At 40.0% G+C, this 20,187-nt stretch overlaps 2 protein-coding genes across 2 annotated transcripts; both read right to left on the bottom strand.

The window, feature by feature from the left end:
* Window positions 1-616: 616 nt before the first annotated feature.
* slc38a8b (solute carrier family 38 member 8b) lies at window positions 617-10,166 on the bottom strand. Its single transcript, XM_044202855.1, has 10 exons — window positions 9,822-10,166; window positions 5,944-6,142; window positions 3,966-4,122; window positions 3,788-3,892; window positions 3,622-3,679; window positions 3,095-3,209; window positions 2,869-3,016; window positions 2,576-2,778; window positions 2,345-2,396; window positions 617-1,557 (listed from the first exon to the last, which is right to left on the bottom strand). The coding sequence occupies exons 1-10, from the start codon at window positions 10,008-10,010 to the stop codon at window positions 1,455-1,457; spliced, it is 1,329 nt and encodes a 442-aa protein (XP_044058790.1). The 5' UTR covers window positions 10,011-10,166; the 3' UTR covers window positions 617-1,454.
* Window positions 10,167-13,000: 2,834 nt separating this feature from the next.
* nrn1lb (neuritin 1-like b) lies at window positions 13,001-18,248 on the bottom strand. The gene is made up of 3 exons (XM_044202868.1): window positions 17,960-18,248; window positions 16,009-16,156; window positions 13,001-14,778 (listed from the first exon to the last, which is right to left on the bottom strand). Exons 1-3 carry the CDS (start codon window positions 18,012-18,014, stop codon window positions 14,475-14,477), a joined length of 507 nt encoding a protein of 168 aa, XP_044058803.1. The 5' UTR covers window positions 18,015-18,248; the 3' UTR covers window positions 13,001-14,474.
* Window positions 18,249-20,187: the final 1,939 nt, after the last annotated feature.

The following is a 20,187-nucleotide window of genomic DNA, read 5'->3' as shown; positions in this document are numbered from 1 at the left end:
GCTGTTGTGAAGTCATAACTGAGAAAGGAAGGCCATTCCTTCATTTTGGGAGGCAGAAAAGTCTGAAATGGGTTAAATAGACAGAGAACTGCAGTGCTAAGCTCTTGGTAGCTGTCATATTTCCCAGGACTGCTGAGTTGTCTTTAGAAATTTGTGGGCCAGTTTACAGTGAGTGCAGGATTCAAGGAGTTTGTGTGATTTTCAAGGATTTTTTTCCCTGCATTTAGAGGATTTAGTGATTTGGCCAGCAGGATGAAATATAATCCCATGGGCTAAACACAAGTTGATCATAGCATTTTAAGGTTTTCCTTTAAGGATGTTGCACGAGATGAAAATAAACCCATTACATAACTGAATCGTTGATAAGGAGCAGCTGTGTGTTTCTAGATGGTCTAGTTCTTCTTCATCGTGTGTGTTCAGACAGATAAGTATGTGAAGTTAGCATGGCTGCTTTTAAGCAGACCCCACCAGGCACACATATAGCACCCATTTTCTGGATTTACTGTAAATCATTACTCGCTTGTACACTAACACACATGTGTGAGCGCATGCATGCTCACAGGCAGTGTGCCATAACTCCTTTAAGCTTGAAGTCAATAAACAATAAACAGCGATATTCATCATACCTCAGCCATCAATCTGTGCTCAATGAAAGCTGCAGATTTATATCACTCTTATGATTCAGGCCACATGGAGGTCAGTGGGGAGAGAGAATGGAAAAATGCAGAGGAAGGATAAGAATCATGTACTTAAAAGAAAAAAATCTTAATAATATTCACTCACATTATCATCTGGTAGATGTAAACATGCATTTCAAGGGCATAAAATCCATCTGTTTACATTAAAGAAGAATATTGTCTTGCTAAGTTGTCAAAATGATCCGTGGGACCATAATAACAATGATAAGAACTGTTTTTTTCTGTTATCTGTGTTGCCGTATTTATGCAGTTCCACTCATATATGAATGAGTGACAACGCAGATAAATATATAATGCCTCAGTAGTGCGATGCTGCCCCCTGGCAGCGTTTGCAAGTACAATTGAAGACTCAAAGAGGCAACACTTTGTGATTCTCATTTAATATTGTAGGTAAATTATTGGCATACCAAATAAAATAGTAAAACAGAGACATATATTCAAACATAAATATTTTTCTGCACATGCTAAACAATTAAATACCTAACAATGCATTTTGGCATTCTTCTCTTTGACACTATATAATTGTGCATTTAAATCCAATATGTATGCATCACACAAAAAAATGATTACATTCTCACATAGCAACTATATTTTATATCCAGGTCATGGATGACCTTGATAAGAATCATATATACAACTAAAAACCACCTTTACAAATGCAAGTTTCAGTTGTGCACAAAAGAGTTGAGCCTCACAAAACGCTCTGGAGTCACAGTGAAGCAGCTGCTGCAGATAGTGGTGATGATGGTGTGAAATTCAGAATTTTTGGAAAAGCTCCATGACAGCGATGGTTGTGCTCTGTCCGAAGATGAAGGCTCCAACTACAATAGTTATGACTCCCCAAACTGTTAAAATCACCCTGCAGAGAAGAACATCAGGGACATCAAGAGAAAGACCAGGACAGATGGCTTTTAAGTTATTATGCAACAAAATAAATGTTCTGCTTAACAGTAATTAATGATCATTAATCACAATTAATTTCCTTAATTCACATGTTATAACACAATAGATCAAATCTGCTCTGCCCATAGAGGCCTTACTTTTTTCTTGAAAAAACAAGCCATTTTAGTTGGGAGGCATCGTAATCTGAACTCTAAAAGGACTTTGTGGACTCATTGCTATGTTTGTATGACCTTCAGCAGGTTTTTATGTAACCCCCCTAACTTGTTTATAGTTTAACTCTTAAAAAATTAGTTTATTATACAGGTTCGTAATTTCATAACAGTTTCACTATTAATTTCCGTGGAATGTTCCTAAGTAATTTGGTATTAATTATTGGGAAAATAGGAATTTCCTTGAAAGGAAACCTCCATTTAAATCCAAGTAAATATTCATTCATTATCTGAAACTTAATTCTCCATATATGTTGAATTGTATGTTTGCTTGTTAACATATTACATTTTTGTTTGTAAGGTTGACCTGCTATGAAGCGACTAAAAGACTCTACAGGTTACACCTGCAACTGGAATAAATTAATTGGAAGTGTACCAGTTGAAAACTTTCTCTATTTTCCCGATAATTAGTTCCAATTACATGGTTCTTTTGGGAAATTTCTTGGATATGATTAGGAAATAATTCAGAAATTATGGACCCGAAAAATACAGCATTACCAAGAAATCATGAGTCTTCTGTATGTACACACTCACCTGACTCTTGGAGTCACAGACTCAGTTTGCATTATGAACACTAAGCACAGACCTGCAACACAAACATATACACACCACATTGACAGGGTTACCTTACTGAGTCACGTGCATGGCTGTCAATCTAACTTTATTTCTATAGCACCTTCCATACATGTTAGGCCATGTCCATACATTACACGTTATGTCATTGCAAACACAGATACATACACATATTAAAGGTTGTTTACATACCAGGAAAAATAAAGATGAAGAAGGCGCTGATTCCTCCAATGACACTGATGACCTCACCCATGTCGGGGACAAACATGGCGATGAGAAGAGTGACGGTGATCCAGATAACAGTGAGAACGACTCTGCAGCGACTCTCAAACGAATGAGTGACGATTCCCTGACGACGTCTTTGAACGCGCAGCATCAGGTTCAGGATGACAGATCTGTTCCACACACACACGCAGAGAGAGACGACATGTTAGGTGTTGAAACACAAACTCATACAACACAAAACCAACTCTGGTGTCACTTACCTCCCCAGAAGAAGAAGAATAGGATAGATAGTGATAATTGATATTCCAAAAAGTAGTCTGGAAATGATCATGACCACATCATTTCCTGGATATGACATCAAAATATCTGAGGCAACAGCTCGTCCAAACGTCATGAAGCCGTACACACCTGGAGATGGAGAGAGTGGATGTGATTAGCAGGTGAGCACATGACACAGTGAGGACGGCGCTTTAGAGGTGAACTCACCGGTCAGAGTGTAGATGAGGAGACAGAAAAACATGGAGAGCACAGAGATGACCACCCAGTGGGAGAGCTTCTGGTTCTCCATGCTGCTGTAGATTGCTATACTGGCTTCATGACACTGCAAACACACACAGCCATGCCGATTATTGAGATCAATTTTGGGGAGTTTGGAGGGAGTTAGATTTTTTTGTTTTTCTTCTATTTTTCCTACTTAGTAATCCAGAATCCAGAAGGTGGTTTGCTTTGCATTTCTAAGTTAGGCCTTTGCATTTATTGGACAAATATTCCAGGGGCAGAGATCTATTGGTCAGACACTGCCAGTTATATTATGACAGGAATACTGAGAAGTGAGCAAAGACCTCTGTTTAGTTGTTATTGTTGGTTGGTTTGTGATCCTACATTTCTTCTTATTTGGACAATATTAACTCCATATTAAACCACTTGAATGTAGTGCATTTCAAGTTCCATTTGCAGGCAGTATTTCGTACTGACATTTTTCAGTCTTAAAACCAGCATGAAGTTGATCCTACCTGGAAGCCAAAGCAGATGGTCGGCACGACACTGAACACTGAAGCCCACGAACTGACACTGAGAAACACCCAACACACACAATTAGTAATGCACTCAAAACAATAGCTGTACTAAATGAGAAGCTGATGATACACACATGCATCCATTAAAGACAGCGTTACTGACCCTTGGCTGTGCTCTGGAATTATTATAACAGCGTGGCTCTCCATCAGGCAATATTTGACGATCACTGCCACACACAGATATGTAGCAGCCAGCGTCCCCAACACACTGATACGAGGACAAAACAGTTAAATCACATAAAAGCTGGACGTCATGCTGACCCCAGATGAGTGTTGTATACCTTGTGTATTTCTGGATGCCGATTTCTTTAGAGATGGACAGGGGTAGGATGATGACGAGGCACATGATGAAGAGGGCAAATCGCTGGTCTGTGTACCAGTGATACGGCATCTCTCCCTCACTGGACCCAGTCACCGTCTCATATAAAGAAATACACACTGGAGAAGAACAAATCAAAATGAACTTTATTTATCTGCTGCAACATGAAGGAATGCAAAATGTCTTGTATTGTCCTGTTTACTTCGGTAAACAGGACAATACAGGACATTTTGAATCCTGCTAAACAACGTGGTTTATGATTTTTTAATGGCTGCAACATAATGCTTTGATGCTGGTGGATGAACATAAAGAATAATGAAAACAGAACATTCAACATGTGAGTGTGTTTAAAGCATTTCACCCTTGACGATATCTCACTAAGTGCTCCATCTGCACGGTGCTCTGTGCAGAATTTCCGATCAAATGTTTTTTTTTGTGGGGAGGGTGTGTAAATCCAATCAAATCCTCTGTTTAAAACTGGAACAGAGCAAAAACATTAACGGGATTTGAAGGGTTTCAGATGGACAAAGCAACCAAAGAAAAAATGAAAAATGTTTGCATTACTGCTGCCAGTCACATGTTTAGCCTGATACTATCTAGAATGGAAATTAAAGTGCAGATGAGTTGTGGTCTGAAAGAGTTATATTTTTTGATATGGGAAATGGCTCCTCAGTCGTGTGCCTTGATGAAAACATTCAAACACTGTAGAAATCAATGCTGACTGCAAACAGAGAAGTGTTTCATGATGATTAACTACAGCTGGTATAAAACATTCCCAACTAAACAATCAGGATGGCGACGGGAGCCTGGTGCACTGTAATGTCTGTTTCTAATGGGATCTCTAGGAGCAACATGTCTAACATATTATATGTTATGTTCTGCTAACATGTGAGTTCATACATCAAACTATGTATTCAGATTCCTGAGGTATTAGCAAGTTTTACTTAAGTGATTATTATTATTTATGACAGGTGATTGTGTCATAAAGGCTGTTTAGTGCCCATGTGGACAAAAGTTTAGGGACAATGGTGCTAGTTAAGAGATAGAGAATTCTGCAAAGCTTCAATCAAAACAAGTCTTTGACAGTGTAAGATGCACCTGTCTTGACAATGTAACCTACAAACTTTCGAATAAACCTTTATTCAATGTTTTCCCTTCCTCCTGGACCAGGGTTTCTGCAGGGTTCACCGAGTTAAGTTGAAGACCTTTTTAATACCACATAGAATGCAATTTAATATCTGTTTCACAGTCATAACATTCAAAGTGTAAAAATATGATGGAAAACCAGTAGGGACCAAATGGCACCAGAATTATTCATTATTATATCACATCAAATACAATAACTCCTAATGATATCATTAATCAAATTAATGCGACCTAGAGTATCATAAAATGGATGGATAAATTAACCAATTAACCAAAATAATTAATTAATTTAAGTTTTTGCTAAAATTGACACTTGCCCATTATGAGTTGATTAGCTTCCAGCTGTAGCTAACAGAAGTGACAGTGTTTAGGTCTGACGGTGCTGATTGAAACTCCACAATCCACTGCTGATACAATCCAGGCAAAAGAAAATGTTGAAGACTTATGTAAATTAAATTTAAGACATTTCAATACCTTCAACGGTCTCGTGTTTTGAGGGAATTCATTTCAATGCTTTTTAAGACTTTTCAAGACCTGCAGATTCCCTGTGGATGTGTGAGTACGCTAGTTTAATATATGAATATATTAAATTAGATGTAAGTAACATGAATACCTGTTACTAACACTGCTGTTGATGTTAGTTGATTACAGCTGTGTAATTATCTAATAATATGCGTCAGTCACAGAAATGTATAGCAGCCAGCATGTCCAACACGCTTACAAGAAGAAGAAAGAGTTTGATCATTACCCTGATGTTAATACTTAACCTAAACTATACTTAATTCAGCACTTACATTTCTCCAGCTGGTCCTGCACCACCACCAGGAAGGCGACGCTTATCATGAAGAGGTTGAAGCAGAAACAGACTTCACAGAGTTGACCCACAGCTCGTCCACACACCTCACTCACCACGTCCTGATAAGTCTTCTGTCTGCTGACCAATGAGGCATAGCCGAGGATGACCAAACCACTGATGAGGAAAACCAGTGAAACCTGCAGAGACACAGAGAGGAACTTAATCTTCATTTACCCACACACACACACACCATGGACGGATTATTAGACAATGGGACTCTGGGTACAGGCACGTCAAAGGCCCCCCCATCCTCCCGCTCCTCATGACTAGAAACATATAACTTGCAGTCAACCATAACTGATAATGATCTGATATTGGTTGAAAACTGAACCTAAATGTCAGGACTTGGTTTACACAACAGATGAAGAGAGGTGTTTAAATTCTTTCAAGGGCTACAAATAATTATTTTCATTATCAACTAATCTGGGGATTATTTTCTAAATTAATTGATTGACACTTTGGTCCATAATTTGGACCACAGTTTTAAAAAATGCGTATCACAATTCTGACAAGTTGACATATTCAAATTGCTCGTTTTGTCCAACCAAACAGTTCAAAACCCAAAGACATTCAGTTTGATATCATAGAAGTCCAAGCAAACAAGCAAATATTAACATTTGGAAATGTTTCACTTTTTTGCTTTAAAAAAATTACTTAAATCTTTAATCGATTCTAAATAAGATTTTCTGACAATCAACTAATTGATTAATCGACTGTTTCAGCTCTAATTCTTTTTAAAGCTTCCTGTCACAGCAGATTGACAAACGAAACCTGCGTTGTAAGTTATATTTTCCTAGAGCAAAGATTATTCTGCTTATTCTAATGTAGGTTCCCTTACTTGTTTTAATTTTAATGTAGACTGACTGTAGCCTAAGTAGGCTATGCATTATGTAGCCGTTTTATATGGAAAATAAACAAACATTAATTACAAATATTAGATCATATATGGTGTTTTCAAATACCAGAGATAGGAGCAACAAAAATGTGATTGAGACATTGAACTCCTTCCAGAGGGAGCTGTCACTTCTTAGCAGTCCCCTCACTTACTGGGCCCCTGGGCCCCTGGGCCCCTGGGCCTATTCTTGGAAAGCCCTGTATGGAAATCCATCCATGAGGCACATACACACAGACACACACACACATTTTTTGTGGCAGTCAGAAGAAGCAGCGCAATGAAAGTTCATGTCCTCACCTAAACTGGAAGCTTCATTAGAGCTCACCTGTGAGAAAGATGTGCCTGTTTCACACCAGGGAGAGACAGAGTGGTGGTGAGTCTATACATACTCAGGCTACAGGATAAAAGTCAAACTGACACCCCAAAAGCCTCTGGATAGTAACATATTGAAAGATAAAGGTCAATAAAATTAAGGCTTTTGCAGTTAAAAGTTCCTGATTATTCCATGAAAGTATTAAGAATAGATTGATGCAGGGCCATTTATGTGCACAACAAGCCTACAACACTTTTTCTTACCAATGCACCAACAACAGCAGTTAGCAAGACTAGCAGGTGTTTGATCTTTTCCTCACCAGCTCCACGCTGATGGCAGATTTCACTCCCCCCGCCTTCTGGAAAGCCCAGGGGAAGTTGAGCAGTCCGGCTTTAGTTTTTAGTCTTTAGTTCAAAGAGTTTATCCTCCAGGCATTTTGTGCTGTTTTCAGAAATATCTCAGGAGTCCACTTGAAGAAGTAAAGCAAAAGGATGTATTAATTTATCCATGTAAACCTGCAGAGTAAAAATAGGATGATGATGATGATCATTACATTTTATCACAAAAGGATGTTGAAGTGATGGACCACAAAAATACAATTTAAAGTGTTAGGTTTTACTAAACGGTTGGGCTGAAGTGCAGGACTCAGACAATGGGTAGGAATATATAGAGATTCATTGAAGAACGGGAAAGGGGAAGTGGATGAAGACCAGGGGTTGGGATCCAGAGCTGGCAGCGAGGACATGAAAACATGGTGGTGGAGCTTGGCGAAACTGGGATGAAGATCCAGAACAGGTAAGCAGGTAGCTGAGCTAATGGTGGCGACGAGGGCGTGGCTGAGAGCAAACGTGGAGCACAGAAACTCACGTTAGCGAATATAACACAGAACATGAACAGACTGAATGCTTTAGAAAAAGCAATGGATGGCCGACTAGTAACTACCACTGTGGTTGAAACAACAATCTGGGGATGAGTGACTGGAGAGCCGCAGTAGATAAACAGGAGACACAGGGCAGGGAATAACATTTGGAAACACTAAGGAAAGCAGACAAACTGTCACAGCTGTAACATAAAGAACATAAGACCGGACAGGAAGTGAATCCAGACCAACACTGTGCAGTTTTTAATTAACTTACAATTTGCTTTTTTGGCAGAGCAAATACATCACGTAGAAAAACAATGTTCCTTTAATTTTTTAATAATTATTTAGCCTGATGCAGGGATGCAGGCATTTGGAGGCCTGGGACCAGGCTAATAATTATTAACTTATCTTCATTGGTTAGTTGTCTTAAATTATCTTATTATCTTTAGAAAAAGGTAGGAAAACACTGACTGTAAAAGGTGGGAGAACACATTTTCCGAACTGACTGTGAAAAGACGCACAACTGATGTTTGCAGACGACTGCAGTCATACACAGGCACACTGCCTTTAGATTCCCACTCAGACTACAGTAACACCTTCATATTTGTTCATATTTAATGTGTAAAAATCAATCCTGATCAATATAATCATGAAGCTCAGTCACACGGCAACAGATGTGAATCCCCTCTCTGTCCGTGGTGACCTGCCATATGTTGTGCAGACTGTCCACAGTGTTGAAAAATCAGTCATCATGGCCAAATCAGGGTTATAATCTGGCTTTTCAACATGTAGTCTGTTAGTAAATAGTAGACAAAACCAGAGACTTTTTGACTTGCAGTCCGATTGCAGATAAAAAATATTATCAGCTACCACAGTCATGTTCAAACTGCAACAGGAATCAGATGCAGACAATCAACTAATTGATTAATCGACTGTTTCAGCTCTAATTCTTTTTAAAGCTTCCTGTCACAGCAGATTGACAAACGAAACCTGCGTTGTAAGTTATATTTTCCTAGAGCAAAGATTATTCTGCTTATTCTAATGTAGGTTCCCTTACTTGTTTTAATTTTAATGTAGACTGACTGTAGCCTAAGTAGGCTATGCATTATGTAGCCGTTTTATATGGAAAATAAACAAACATTAATTACAAATATTAGATCATATATGGTGTTTTCAAATACCAGAGATAGGAGCAACAAAAATGTGATTGAGACATTGAACTCCTTCCAGAGGGAGCTGTCACTTCTTAGCAGTCCCCTCACTTACTGGGCCCCTGGGCCCCTGGGCCCCTGGGCCTATTCTTGGAAAGCCCTGTATGGAAATCCATCCATGAGGCACATACACACAGACACACACACACATTTTTTGTGGCAGTCAGAAGAAGCAGCGCAATGAAAGTTCATGTCCTCACCTAAACTGGAAGCTTCATTAGAGCTCACCTGTGAGAAAGATGTGCCTGTTTCACACCAGGGAGAGACAGAGTGGTGGTGAGTCTATACATACTCAGGCTACAGGATAAAAGTCAAACTGACACCCCAAAAGCCTCTGGATAGTAACATATTGAAAGATAAAGGTCAATAAAATTAAGGCTTTTGCAGTTAAAAGTTCCTGATTATTCCATGAAAGTATTAAGAATAGATTGATGCAGGGCCATTTATGTGCACAACAAGCCTACAACACTTTTTCTTACCAATGCACCAACAACAGCAGTTAGCAAGACTAGCAGGTGTTTGATCTTTTCCTCACCAGCTCCACGCTGATGGCAGATTTCACTCCCCCCGCCTTCTGGAAAGCCCAGGGGAAGTTGAGCAGTCCGGCTCCCAGCGCAGACTTCAGCATGATGAACACCGCGCCGATCGAGCCGAGCCGCGGCGGGTCCGCATGAGACGCAGACCGGGCCAGCAGGCTGATGCTCTCCCGGGCCAGTTCTTCCATGATCCTGAACCAGCTCCGAGACTCACCGCACCGGGAGGAGAAGCTTCTAAATTATACTTTTCTAGAAAGATGTTTAATACAACTAACTTTCCCAAAGTAGTCCAAGTGTTTGGTTCATTCTTCTGAGTTTCTTTAAAAGTAAAGCGGTGTGTAAGTGGTAAACCATGCAAATATATAGTCCACACCCACGCGCCTCACGTGGTCTAATTGGACATTTTGACTATTAAACATTTCACTCTAAGGTGACAAATGTGTCACTAAAGTGAGTATGTTTGCTTGTGCTCTCTCTCTCTCTTTTAAGGTTTGTCTGTCTCTGATATTTATAGTAGTTCTGCTCAAGCTCTCAGATAAGATGCTACACAGAAGGGGACCTTCTCTATTAGCCATCAGTGAACATTAGAAAAGCATGAAAACGTGTCTGTCTAATGACAGCATGGCTGGATTAACCTGCTATGGGGCTCCAGAGCTATAATATGTTACTCACTCTCTTCACAATTTAAACAGGTTTTCTATGCTGGAATAGCATTTCAAAATATGCAACAAGTAAGCACAAAACTGAAATAATAGAAAGTCTTAAAACTAGATTTTGACACCAGGGACTCTAAATAAAGAAATAAGTGGTGGCATGTCTCCTCTCTCTCCTCTGTACTTTCAACTGTCAAATAAAGGCCACAAAAAACCTTTGAAAAGAAAGATTAGAAAACAAAGCAGGACCCAGCTTAAGGGATAATTGGCCATTGTTTAGTTTTCATTTATTTATTTAATGTATTTACAGAATAACATATGTAGAGTTGGTGTGCAATACTGTATACAGGGTTGTAGCATTTGTTTATGTGCTGGTAAAATAAAGTCCTGATCATATGGATCAGAAAGTACAGGAGGAAGGCAGGAGGAATCTTTCTTTTGTTGTATCTTAAACATTTCAACAGCTGGGTGCAGAATGTGAGGGGCACCTTAGAAAGATTTCATGGTGATGTTGCCGATTTCCTCAAGTGAAATGCAGGAGAAAAAGAGATTAGAGTGAGCAGGCACACCAAGGTGTTCTGGGGACAGTTCAAAGAGTTTATCCTCCAGGCATTTTGTGCTGTTTTCAGAAATATCTCAGGAGTCCACTTGAAGAAGTAAAGCAAAAGGATGTATTAATTTATCCATGTAAACCTGCAGAGTAAAAATAGGATGATGATGATGATCATTACATTTTATCACAAAAGGATGTTGAAGTGATGGACCACAAAAATACAATTTAAAGTGTTAGGTTTTACTAAACGGTTGGGCTGAAGTGCAGGACTCAGACAATGGGTAGGAATATATAGAGATTCATTGAAGAACGGGAAAGGGGAAGTGGATGAAGACCAGGGGTTGGGATCCAGAGCTGGCAGCGAGGACATGAAAACATGGTGGTGGAGCTTGGCGAAACTGGGATGAAGATCCAGAACAGGTAAGCAGGTAGCTGAGCTAATGGTGGCGACGAGGGCGTGGCTGAGAGCAAACGTGGAGCACAGAAACTCACGTTAGCGAATATAACACAGAACATGAACAGACTGAATGCTTTAGAAAAAGCAATGGATGGCCGACTAGTAACTACCACTGTGGTTGAAACAACAATCTGGGGATGAGTGACTGGAGAGCCGCAGTAGATAAACAGGAGACACAGGGCAGGGGAATAACATTTGGAAACACTAAGGGAAAGCAGACAAACTGTCACAGCTGTAACATAAAGAACATAAGACCGGACAGGAAGTGAATCCAGACCAACACTGTGCAGTTTTTTAATTAACTTACAATTTGCTTTTTTGGCAGAGCAAATACATCACGTAGAAAAACAATGTTCCTTTAATTTTTTAATAATTATTTAGCCTGATGCAGGGATGCAGGCATTTGGAGGCCTGGGACCAGGCTAATAATTATTAACTTATCTTCATTGGTTAGTTGTCTTAAATTATCTTATTATCTTTAGAAAAAGGTAGGAAAACACTGACTGTAAAAGGTGGGAGAACACATTTTCCGAACTGACTGTGAAAAGACGCACAACTGATGTTTGCAGACGACTGCAGTCATACACAGGCACACTGCCTTTAGATTCCCACTCAGACTACAGTAACACCTTCATATTTGTTCATATTTAATGTGTAAAAATCAATCCTGATCAATATAATCATGAAGCTCAGTCACACGGCAACAGATGTGAATCCCCTCTCTGTCCGTGGTGACCTGCCATATGTTGTGCAGACTGTCCACAGTGTTGAAAAATCAGTCATCATGGCCAAATCAGGGTTATAATCTGGCTTTTCAACATGTAGTCTGTTAGTAAATAGTAGACAAAACCAGAGACTTTTTGACTTGCAGTCCGATTGCAGATAAAAAATATTATCAGCTACCACAGTCATGTTCAAACTGCAACAGGAATCAGATGCAGAAGCCTAAAGCTACATGGGAAGTGTGTGAATCAGCACTATTCAAATCAACCATTAAACCTGTGAACTTTGGGTCACAGAGGCTGCATGGTGGTGACCTGACATTTAATCAACACAGGAATCTTTAAGTAGAAGCAGAATATAAAGCAAGACGTCCACCTGAGGGTTTCAGTGACCACTGCATTAACTTCTTAAATTCAGCATGCTGCAGTAATGAAGTTATCACTTCTGACCTTTAGTTGTCACACCTGTTCACATCATGTTCAAGTCATACTTCATGACAGCGCTGACACGGCAACACGGCACACAACCAATCATCATTCACTTCATTACAGTATTTATCCTCCATCTGAGGGCACTAAGACTGTTTTCAAGGGTTTCGAGGTGCAACCTGCTACACTGTGGATGAATAAAGACAGATGAGATTAATCTACTCATGATTCTGCTGTTATGAAACAGCTTAAGAGTATTAAGATTAAACACAAACACATACACACACACAAACGACACAAAAACCCATGACTTCAAGAAAAGAAAAACAAAAAATAGTTGTGATTTAAGGAGAATTACTCAGCATTGTGTACGTCAGCATACCTTTAATTTAAGTTTTTGTTGGGTTAAAAGTCAAAGTGAAACAAAGAGGCATGGAGCACTCTCTACTGCTGTGAAAAAACAGAATAATGCAAATAACCAAAAACAAAACCAGAAAATAATACAGTAAATACATTGGCAATGTGAAAACTAATCAATAAAATGCAGAGTGTGATTGCATAACAGAGCTCGCTCAGTATCAAAGAAAAGTTATATAACATTAAATAACATTACAGAAACTGTTAATGTTATGAGGATGAACCCTTCTCACTCCCTCTTCCCACCACAGGCTTACATACTTAGAATCTGCTTGTTGTACTTTGCACTTTATGCTATTTAGTACTTTGTAATTATGTGTTTATTATTATTTTGCCCTATGAGTTTAATTGAGATGTGTGTGCTCTGTTATGTGTCCTTTTTAACTGCTACACAGGGGATGCATGAAGTTATTCAATTGCTTAAAGTGAAACTTCACTGTATGCAGCAGTTCAGAATAGAAAAAGCAGCATAAAACTGCTCAAAAAAAGGACTGGAAAACCATTAAAAGGGGTCACATGAAATGACACAGTTTTAAACAAGTGATAACATTTAGCAGCATCATGCACACACTGCAAAGAATGCTTCCACACAGAAATCTAATTTTCTGACGTTAAACCAGTCATACAGGGTGATGAATTACTGCACAAACACTGTTGTGCACCCTGTGATAACACTCTCCTCTGGATCACACCTGATTGGATAACGAGCAGATCTGAACACCTGGCATTACAATGTCCCTTGAAATCTCTTTTGTCCTAAAAATGATGTGGTATTACTGATGTACTGCAGTAGTGATACAAAATAAAGTGTTTACAACAAATATTAGCTGATAACTGAGACTTTTTCTGGCAGCCGAGTGGAGGGTGTTGTTCTTCTCTCCCTACATTAACTGTTTGTCACTTCAAACTATAAAAGATTGACCAAGCAATATCACATGATGTGAATTTAATCGCAAATCAATTAAACACGTATCTTAAGTAACACAGTTGATCAGCTACTAGTATGCCTAATTTAAATATTTATGTCAGAATGAAAGCAACTTTTTGGTCACCTTCTTTCTAAGAGAAAGACGTGTGATAATCTGAATGTTGATTCTGAAAACAGTGTCCAGATGACTACGACTGAAACCTTTTCTACGATAGAACACTCCTGGACGAATGAGGGACTACACCGTCTTAATCTGAATGTATTGATATTTATTTAATACCTAAATAGATGCACAACCTTGTCCATGTAAGAAACCCTGAATCAAATGTTTCATTTTGATCCAGTTATTGAAATCCTTATTTTAGGATTGATATGTGATCATGATGAGCCTGACTTGTGAAGAGTGTTTACCCTCACGGGTTTGGATCGTAGGGGGAGCAGGACTCTGATGGCCAGCTGTCATCACTCTGAATAAAAGACTTAGACTGGTTAACTAACTCCTGAGCAGAAGTAGTAGGGTGCTGAATACAGGGAACAACAGTGTGGTGAGGGTGGGGCTGTGCTTGTATGTTTGCCCTTTCAGCGTTTCCTGGTTGGTCTGGTCGGAGGTGGGAGGGCTCTGGGGTGCAGGCACAGTGCTGGGTGGGAGGGTGCTGCGGCTGGCACACATGTCGTAGAGGTTTCCAGAAAACTGCGTCTTTCTGGATTCTTGCCTTAGAGACTCCCAGACAGCTGCTGCTTCTCCAGGACAGCCGGCCAGAGCTGAGTTGGCACAAACGTGGAACGCATTCCAGGACCTTCAAGGAACCAGGACATGAGGAGATGTCAGTGTTAAGTGTAGAAATGTAATCACTGCAATACATCATTTACCAGGGCCGTAAGTAGAAAGTAAACTACAGTAACACAGCGATGAGATTACTTATGGTTAACACCTGAGCAGGTGAGTAATTAAGACTCCTAAAAATCGTTTCTCACTGTCCTCCAGTGGTTTAACCCTTCACGATGCTGCGTTGCTGTACAGTTGTACTGCAGGACTCTGTGACATCACTGTTGGGTGTGGTTACAGGTGCACCAAAGCACCATTCAGACCACGTCCAACAGAAACAGACTTGAGAGAGGACAGTGAAACAATGCTTTCCAGTCTGGTGGTAAATTACTCTTTAAAGTTATAATCCTTAACTTTTTTTATTACTGGTGATAACGGCAAGTAAGTTTTAACCAAACAAGTCCATTAGGGGGCAGTAAACATGCTGCAGCTACTCTGGCAGAAATGCAACAGAAGAAGAGCATTGTTCATTGCATCATGTGTTTTTTAATAGAGAAGAGAGGATGTTTTCTGCCTGGTGCATCTGGAAATGACGCTGATGAGACCGAAGAGTCTGAACCAAAACAATAAAGTTGTTTGCATAAACCCAAAACAATGTGCATCTGAGGAGAAATGAGTCGGGTGATGATTCTCTGTGGGTTTGTCACTACGAGCACACATTACCATTATGAATATAACAAGAGACTAAGAATCTACAGCCTTGCTAGCAGCTCTGTGGGGCTGTACTTGGTGCTTTGAGCTAAATGCTAACATCAGCATGCTAACATGCTCACAACGACAAGGCTAATATGCTGATGTTTTGCAGGTATAATGTTTATCATGTTCACCATCTTAGTTTAGCATGTTAGCATGCGAACATTCGCTATTAGCACATAATGTTCAGCTGAGGCTGATGGGAATGTCATTAGTTTTTCAGGTATTTGGTCATATACATTTAGATAGTAAGATATTTCACTAAAAGCCAAAAAAGTCAACCTCATGGGGGCACTGGAGGAAAAGTCAAGGGATAACTTCAATGAGTAGGATTCATCCTGTGGGAACCATGAATGTCTGTGCAAAAGTTCATGGAAATCCATCATGTTAAAATAGCTCATCTGGACAGCAGCTTTAATGATTATAACATGAACAATTTGAGCCAAGTTGTATCAAGACAGACAAAGGTGTTACTGGATGGTTACCATGGTGATGGGCAGACACACACCTGCAGATTGCATCAATGTCCTGTGTGCTCTGGTCTTTTTGTGTTTCCACCAAACTGTCTCCAAGTGTGAGTAAACACTGAGCAAAACTCTTGTAGATGGACCCACATGAAATAGGAAGTGCAGCTCCGAAACACACAGGGACCAAGCCTACCGGAGAGGAGAAGACAAGAGAAAAGTATATTTGTACACTGTACTGAGATAATTTGATCAAAACTGGTGTAAATAAATGAATATGCATATGGGAACACTGGGGATGAGAAAGAATAAAATCACTAGTTTCTTTGGGTTGGGGATTTCATCTTGTAGAGTGAAACACAACGTTAATATGTTTATAGAGACATGATCTATCCGGTGCTTAGATGGATCAAACAAATATGGAAATATGTTGTATTCCATTCATCTGGAGGGATTATACATCCTCAAAGCCAAATTTAGTGTAGAACTACAAAACCATGTGTGAGCTGTCTGAGTGCATTGATCAGCTCATACATAACACATCCCTCTGAGATTGGTTTGAGCTTTCACTGAAAAGTTCCTGAAAAGGTCTGACTGGAATATTTAAACAGTGATTTGGAATAGAGGACTTCTGGTGAAAGTTAAATCTGTACATTAACCTGATCCATTCATGAGGGAGTGGAGGTGTGTTTGAGTTGTCAATTGGTAGATCTCTCTCCTAAAGGTGTCAGATGGGGTTGAGGTCGGGTCAAGTTCTTCCTCACCAAACTAAGAAAACCATTTCTTTATGAATCTTGGGCCTTCCCCAAACTATTGGCAGAAGTCAGACATTTATTGGGAGCTATCAGTACAGTGTGCAGATTTTTGTCAGACTTCTACCTTTGGTTTTTCTTTTGATTCAGCACCTGTAAACACTGTTTGTCCTCGCTTTACACTATTTTTGCCTTCCCAAAACGGTTGCCACAAGGTTGGAAGCACACTGTTTTCAAATATATCACTGTATATTGTAGTATTAATATTTTCCTTAATTGTAGCTAAAGAGCCAAGTCCAAAACATGAAAAACAGCCCCAGACCTAAAGGGTGTCCACATATTTTTAGCCATATAGTTTATAAACCAGAGGCCGGCCAACCACAAGTAGCACCTACCTGAAGAGTCGAAAAAATCACCTGCTCACGTTAATAAATATGCATTACTGTAATCATTTTAAAATTCCCCTTCTTTATATTCGACTTAATATTATTATATTATTAATATGATTTTTCCAATTATTGTTTACCAAGATCTGAGTCCTGTCTATGCCTCAGAGACATGCTGCTGTCTGATGCCAAAGTCTAGTTGTGATTCAGCTTTTGCTGTCCTGGTTGTCCTCCCTGAGGAGTTTATTAATCACGCATGAATACATAATGTTAAAAACTGTTGTTGTTGTTGTTGTTGTTGTTGTTTTATTCCTGTATTTTACTCCTGAATTTTAAGCATAATTTTACTGTCTGCAAAATGTTTTGAAATTCTCTTCAGAAATGAAAAGTGTTCCCTGTGTGCAGAGTAATCTCACTGGAAATACCCTCAAAAACGATAGATAGCAGAATTCACACCGAAGAACATGATGTTATACACCAAAAGCATGTACACACACACACACACACACACACACACACACACACACAGGGGAGGAGAGAAAGACAATCAGAATATGACAGTGAGCATTTCATTAAGGTAAGTGCATTTGTAAAACCTTCCTCTCCTCAATTTCAGAACAAGCTAAATGGAATATCGTTTATCAGCCATCTTTGTCAGCTTTTTCTGACAAACCTGCTGGAATTTCTCTGAGTTTCTAACTTAGTCCAGTTTGGAGAAATAACAAATGTGCAGAAACAGACACATCAGAAAAAACTGTGGAACAAGTAAGAGTGCACAAAATGGGACAGGCAAGAGCAAACTCGGCACTTACAAACTTTTTTTCACACTCAGACAACAATTAAAGAGACATCCTTACTGAGGCAGAGAGCGATGGGCAGCAGCATCGTCGCCGTGCCTGGTTGGGACTTCATCGTTCGTTCCACGAGTCCCGTGGATCTGAGTCCCACCTCTGAACCAGAGGCTCTGATGTGAAGCTCCCACTGACTGTAAATCCAAAGAGTATAAAGTCGCTGCTTCAAAATGTTATGTGTCCTGACATCCGCTGGGAATTCATCAGATTGCAGAAGTACAGCAATGCATAGAGGCACAACTCGGCTGGATTAACAGTGAAAGGGGCCGATGCATCGCTAAGAGTAAGAGGATGCTGTGTGTGTGTGTGTGTGTGTGTGTGTGCGTGCACTAGGGAGGGGCACAAGGCGAGAGCCACAGAGCGCTTGGAGGCTGCAGACCAATGACAACATCACAACACAGCACACTGGATTAGAGCGTTCTCATTTCCGGTCTTTAGTATCTAGATTATTTATTTGAAATACAGATAAATTATATCTAGTATAATGGTGATCAACACACTCAGGCACCATCTCTGCCTTGTTCATGCACATTAACCTGTTGCAAAAACATGGTTTTACTATTGAACAAGGAGTTTGTCACAAATGATGGTAGAGGGGAACATGATCAAAAGTGTCAGGAGGATTTTTTTTTCATGTGGACAGATGGGTGACGTCCCAGAGAGGATAAGGGAACCCAGCTCACCTGGGAGTCCATCATAGATGCAGAGCGCCCTCTGAGAATAGCAGCAACCCATGTGAGAATCATCTACAGCTATGTGGGTCACAAGGGGTTATTGAAGAGCGCTGTGATGTGTTAAACAGTAGTCACTAAAGATTGGACAGGGACAAAATAAACATGCAGACCCTAATTTTAGATAATTGTAAACCATGTATTTTATGCCCAACTTTCCTTACTTGAGTGTCTGTTTTACATCCCCCTCCTCTCCTCTAAATTCCCTGCTACACCCCCCAGATGGCTCACACTGGGGGGTGTGCACACTGTGCATTAGTATAAGTCCTGGCTCTGTATACTGACACAGGAGAAATGGTAACCCATTGTTAATCTCCATCTTGAAAAATCAACTAACGACAGCAGAATAATCTGTCTGTGTCTGAAGCCGTTGCTCCATATCAATACATCATAGGAGCTACTTTGACAGCAATTCCAGCTGTGAGTCTACCTGCAAACATCTGTATTAGCTCAGTGAAAAACTACTGTATGTTTAAGTCATTCCACACATTTTCAGAGATATTTGAGCTTGTTGAACATGTTGATGCAACCGTATGCAGAGGATGCTGACCCTGTGTGACACCCCTGGCCACACACACTTTATTGAGGCATATCCTGGGGCTGTTTTTCATTGTTTGGACCCTTGGCTCCAATGAAGATAAATCTAAATGCTGCAGTGTACAGTGATGTTTCAATAATAGTGTGCTTACAACTTTGTGTCAAATGTTTGGGGAAGGCCCTTTCCTAATTAATCCACAAAGTGAGGTTCATAAAGAAATTGTTTTCCCAGTTTGGTGTGCACAGAACCCTGACCTCAAGCCCATCCAAAACCTATCAGATGAACTTGTACGGCGACGGTGAGCCAGGCCTTATCATCCAACATCAGTGGCCGACCTCACTGATGCTCTTGTGCCTGAACGGGAGCAAATCCCTGTAGCCAGGATCCAAAATGTTAAAAAAATGACTGTGGATTAGATGTTAGAGATGTTCATCAATCACATATGGGTGTAATGTAATGTCTTTGTCACTCTGAAGCAGGTGATCCATCCTCACCAATATGCTCTGCAACAAGAAAGGTGTTATCCTGGTGCCTGTCGTGCTTTTACTGCAGCTGAAGCATTAAACATGTGTTGTCAGGTGTCTGTCAGAGTGTCCAGATTCATACAGATGTGTGAAGTGCTGCACTAATTGTTCTCCTCCAAGCACAACCAAAGAACTTCCACAAATCGCTGACCAATAGCCTCCTTACCTGGTTACTCAGTTTCATTGCACAAGTAGTTCAAAGTTGACCCTGCTTTGACCCATGTTTTTTTTCCATTATCAGTTCACAATGCTCTTGTGAATCCTAAAATTATGTCTACACCTTTCCCGCATATTTGGTTTTCTCGCTGTTGTCTGATAAATCTACTCAACTTTCTTTGGACCACAGTGCAGCTTTTCTGCTCTGAAAAGTGCTGTCACGTGTGGTGCTGTTATTCTTATGTAGACAGATGTGTCTTATTCTAAATCCAGTTTTAAAGACAA

Source organism: Siniperca chuatsi, linkage group LG1 (genome assembly GCF_020085105.1).
Source record: "Siniperca chuatsi isolate FFG_IHB_CAS linkage group LG1, ASM2008510v1, whole genome shotgun sequence".
In the NCBI taxonomy this organism is placed as follows: domain Eukaryota; kingdom Metazoa; phylum Chordata; class Actinopteri; order Centrarchiformes; family Sinipercidae; genus Siniperca; species Siniperca chuatsi.
Note: the sequence above shows the minus strand (reverse complement) of the source record. Positions and strands in the feature narration are given on the sequence as shown.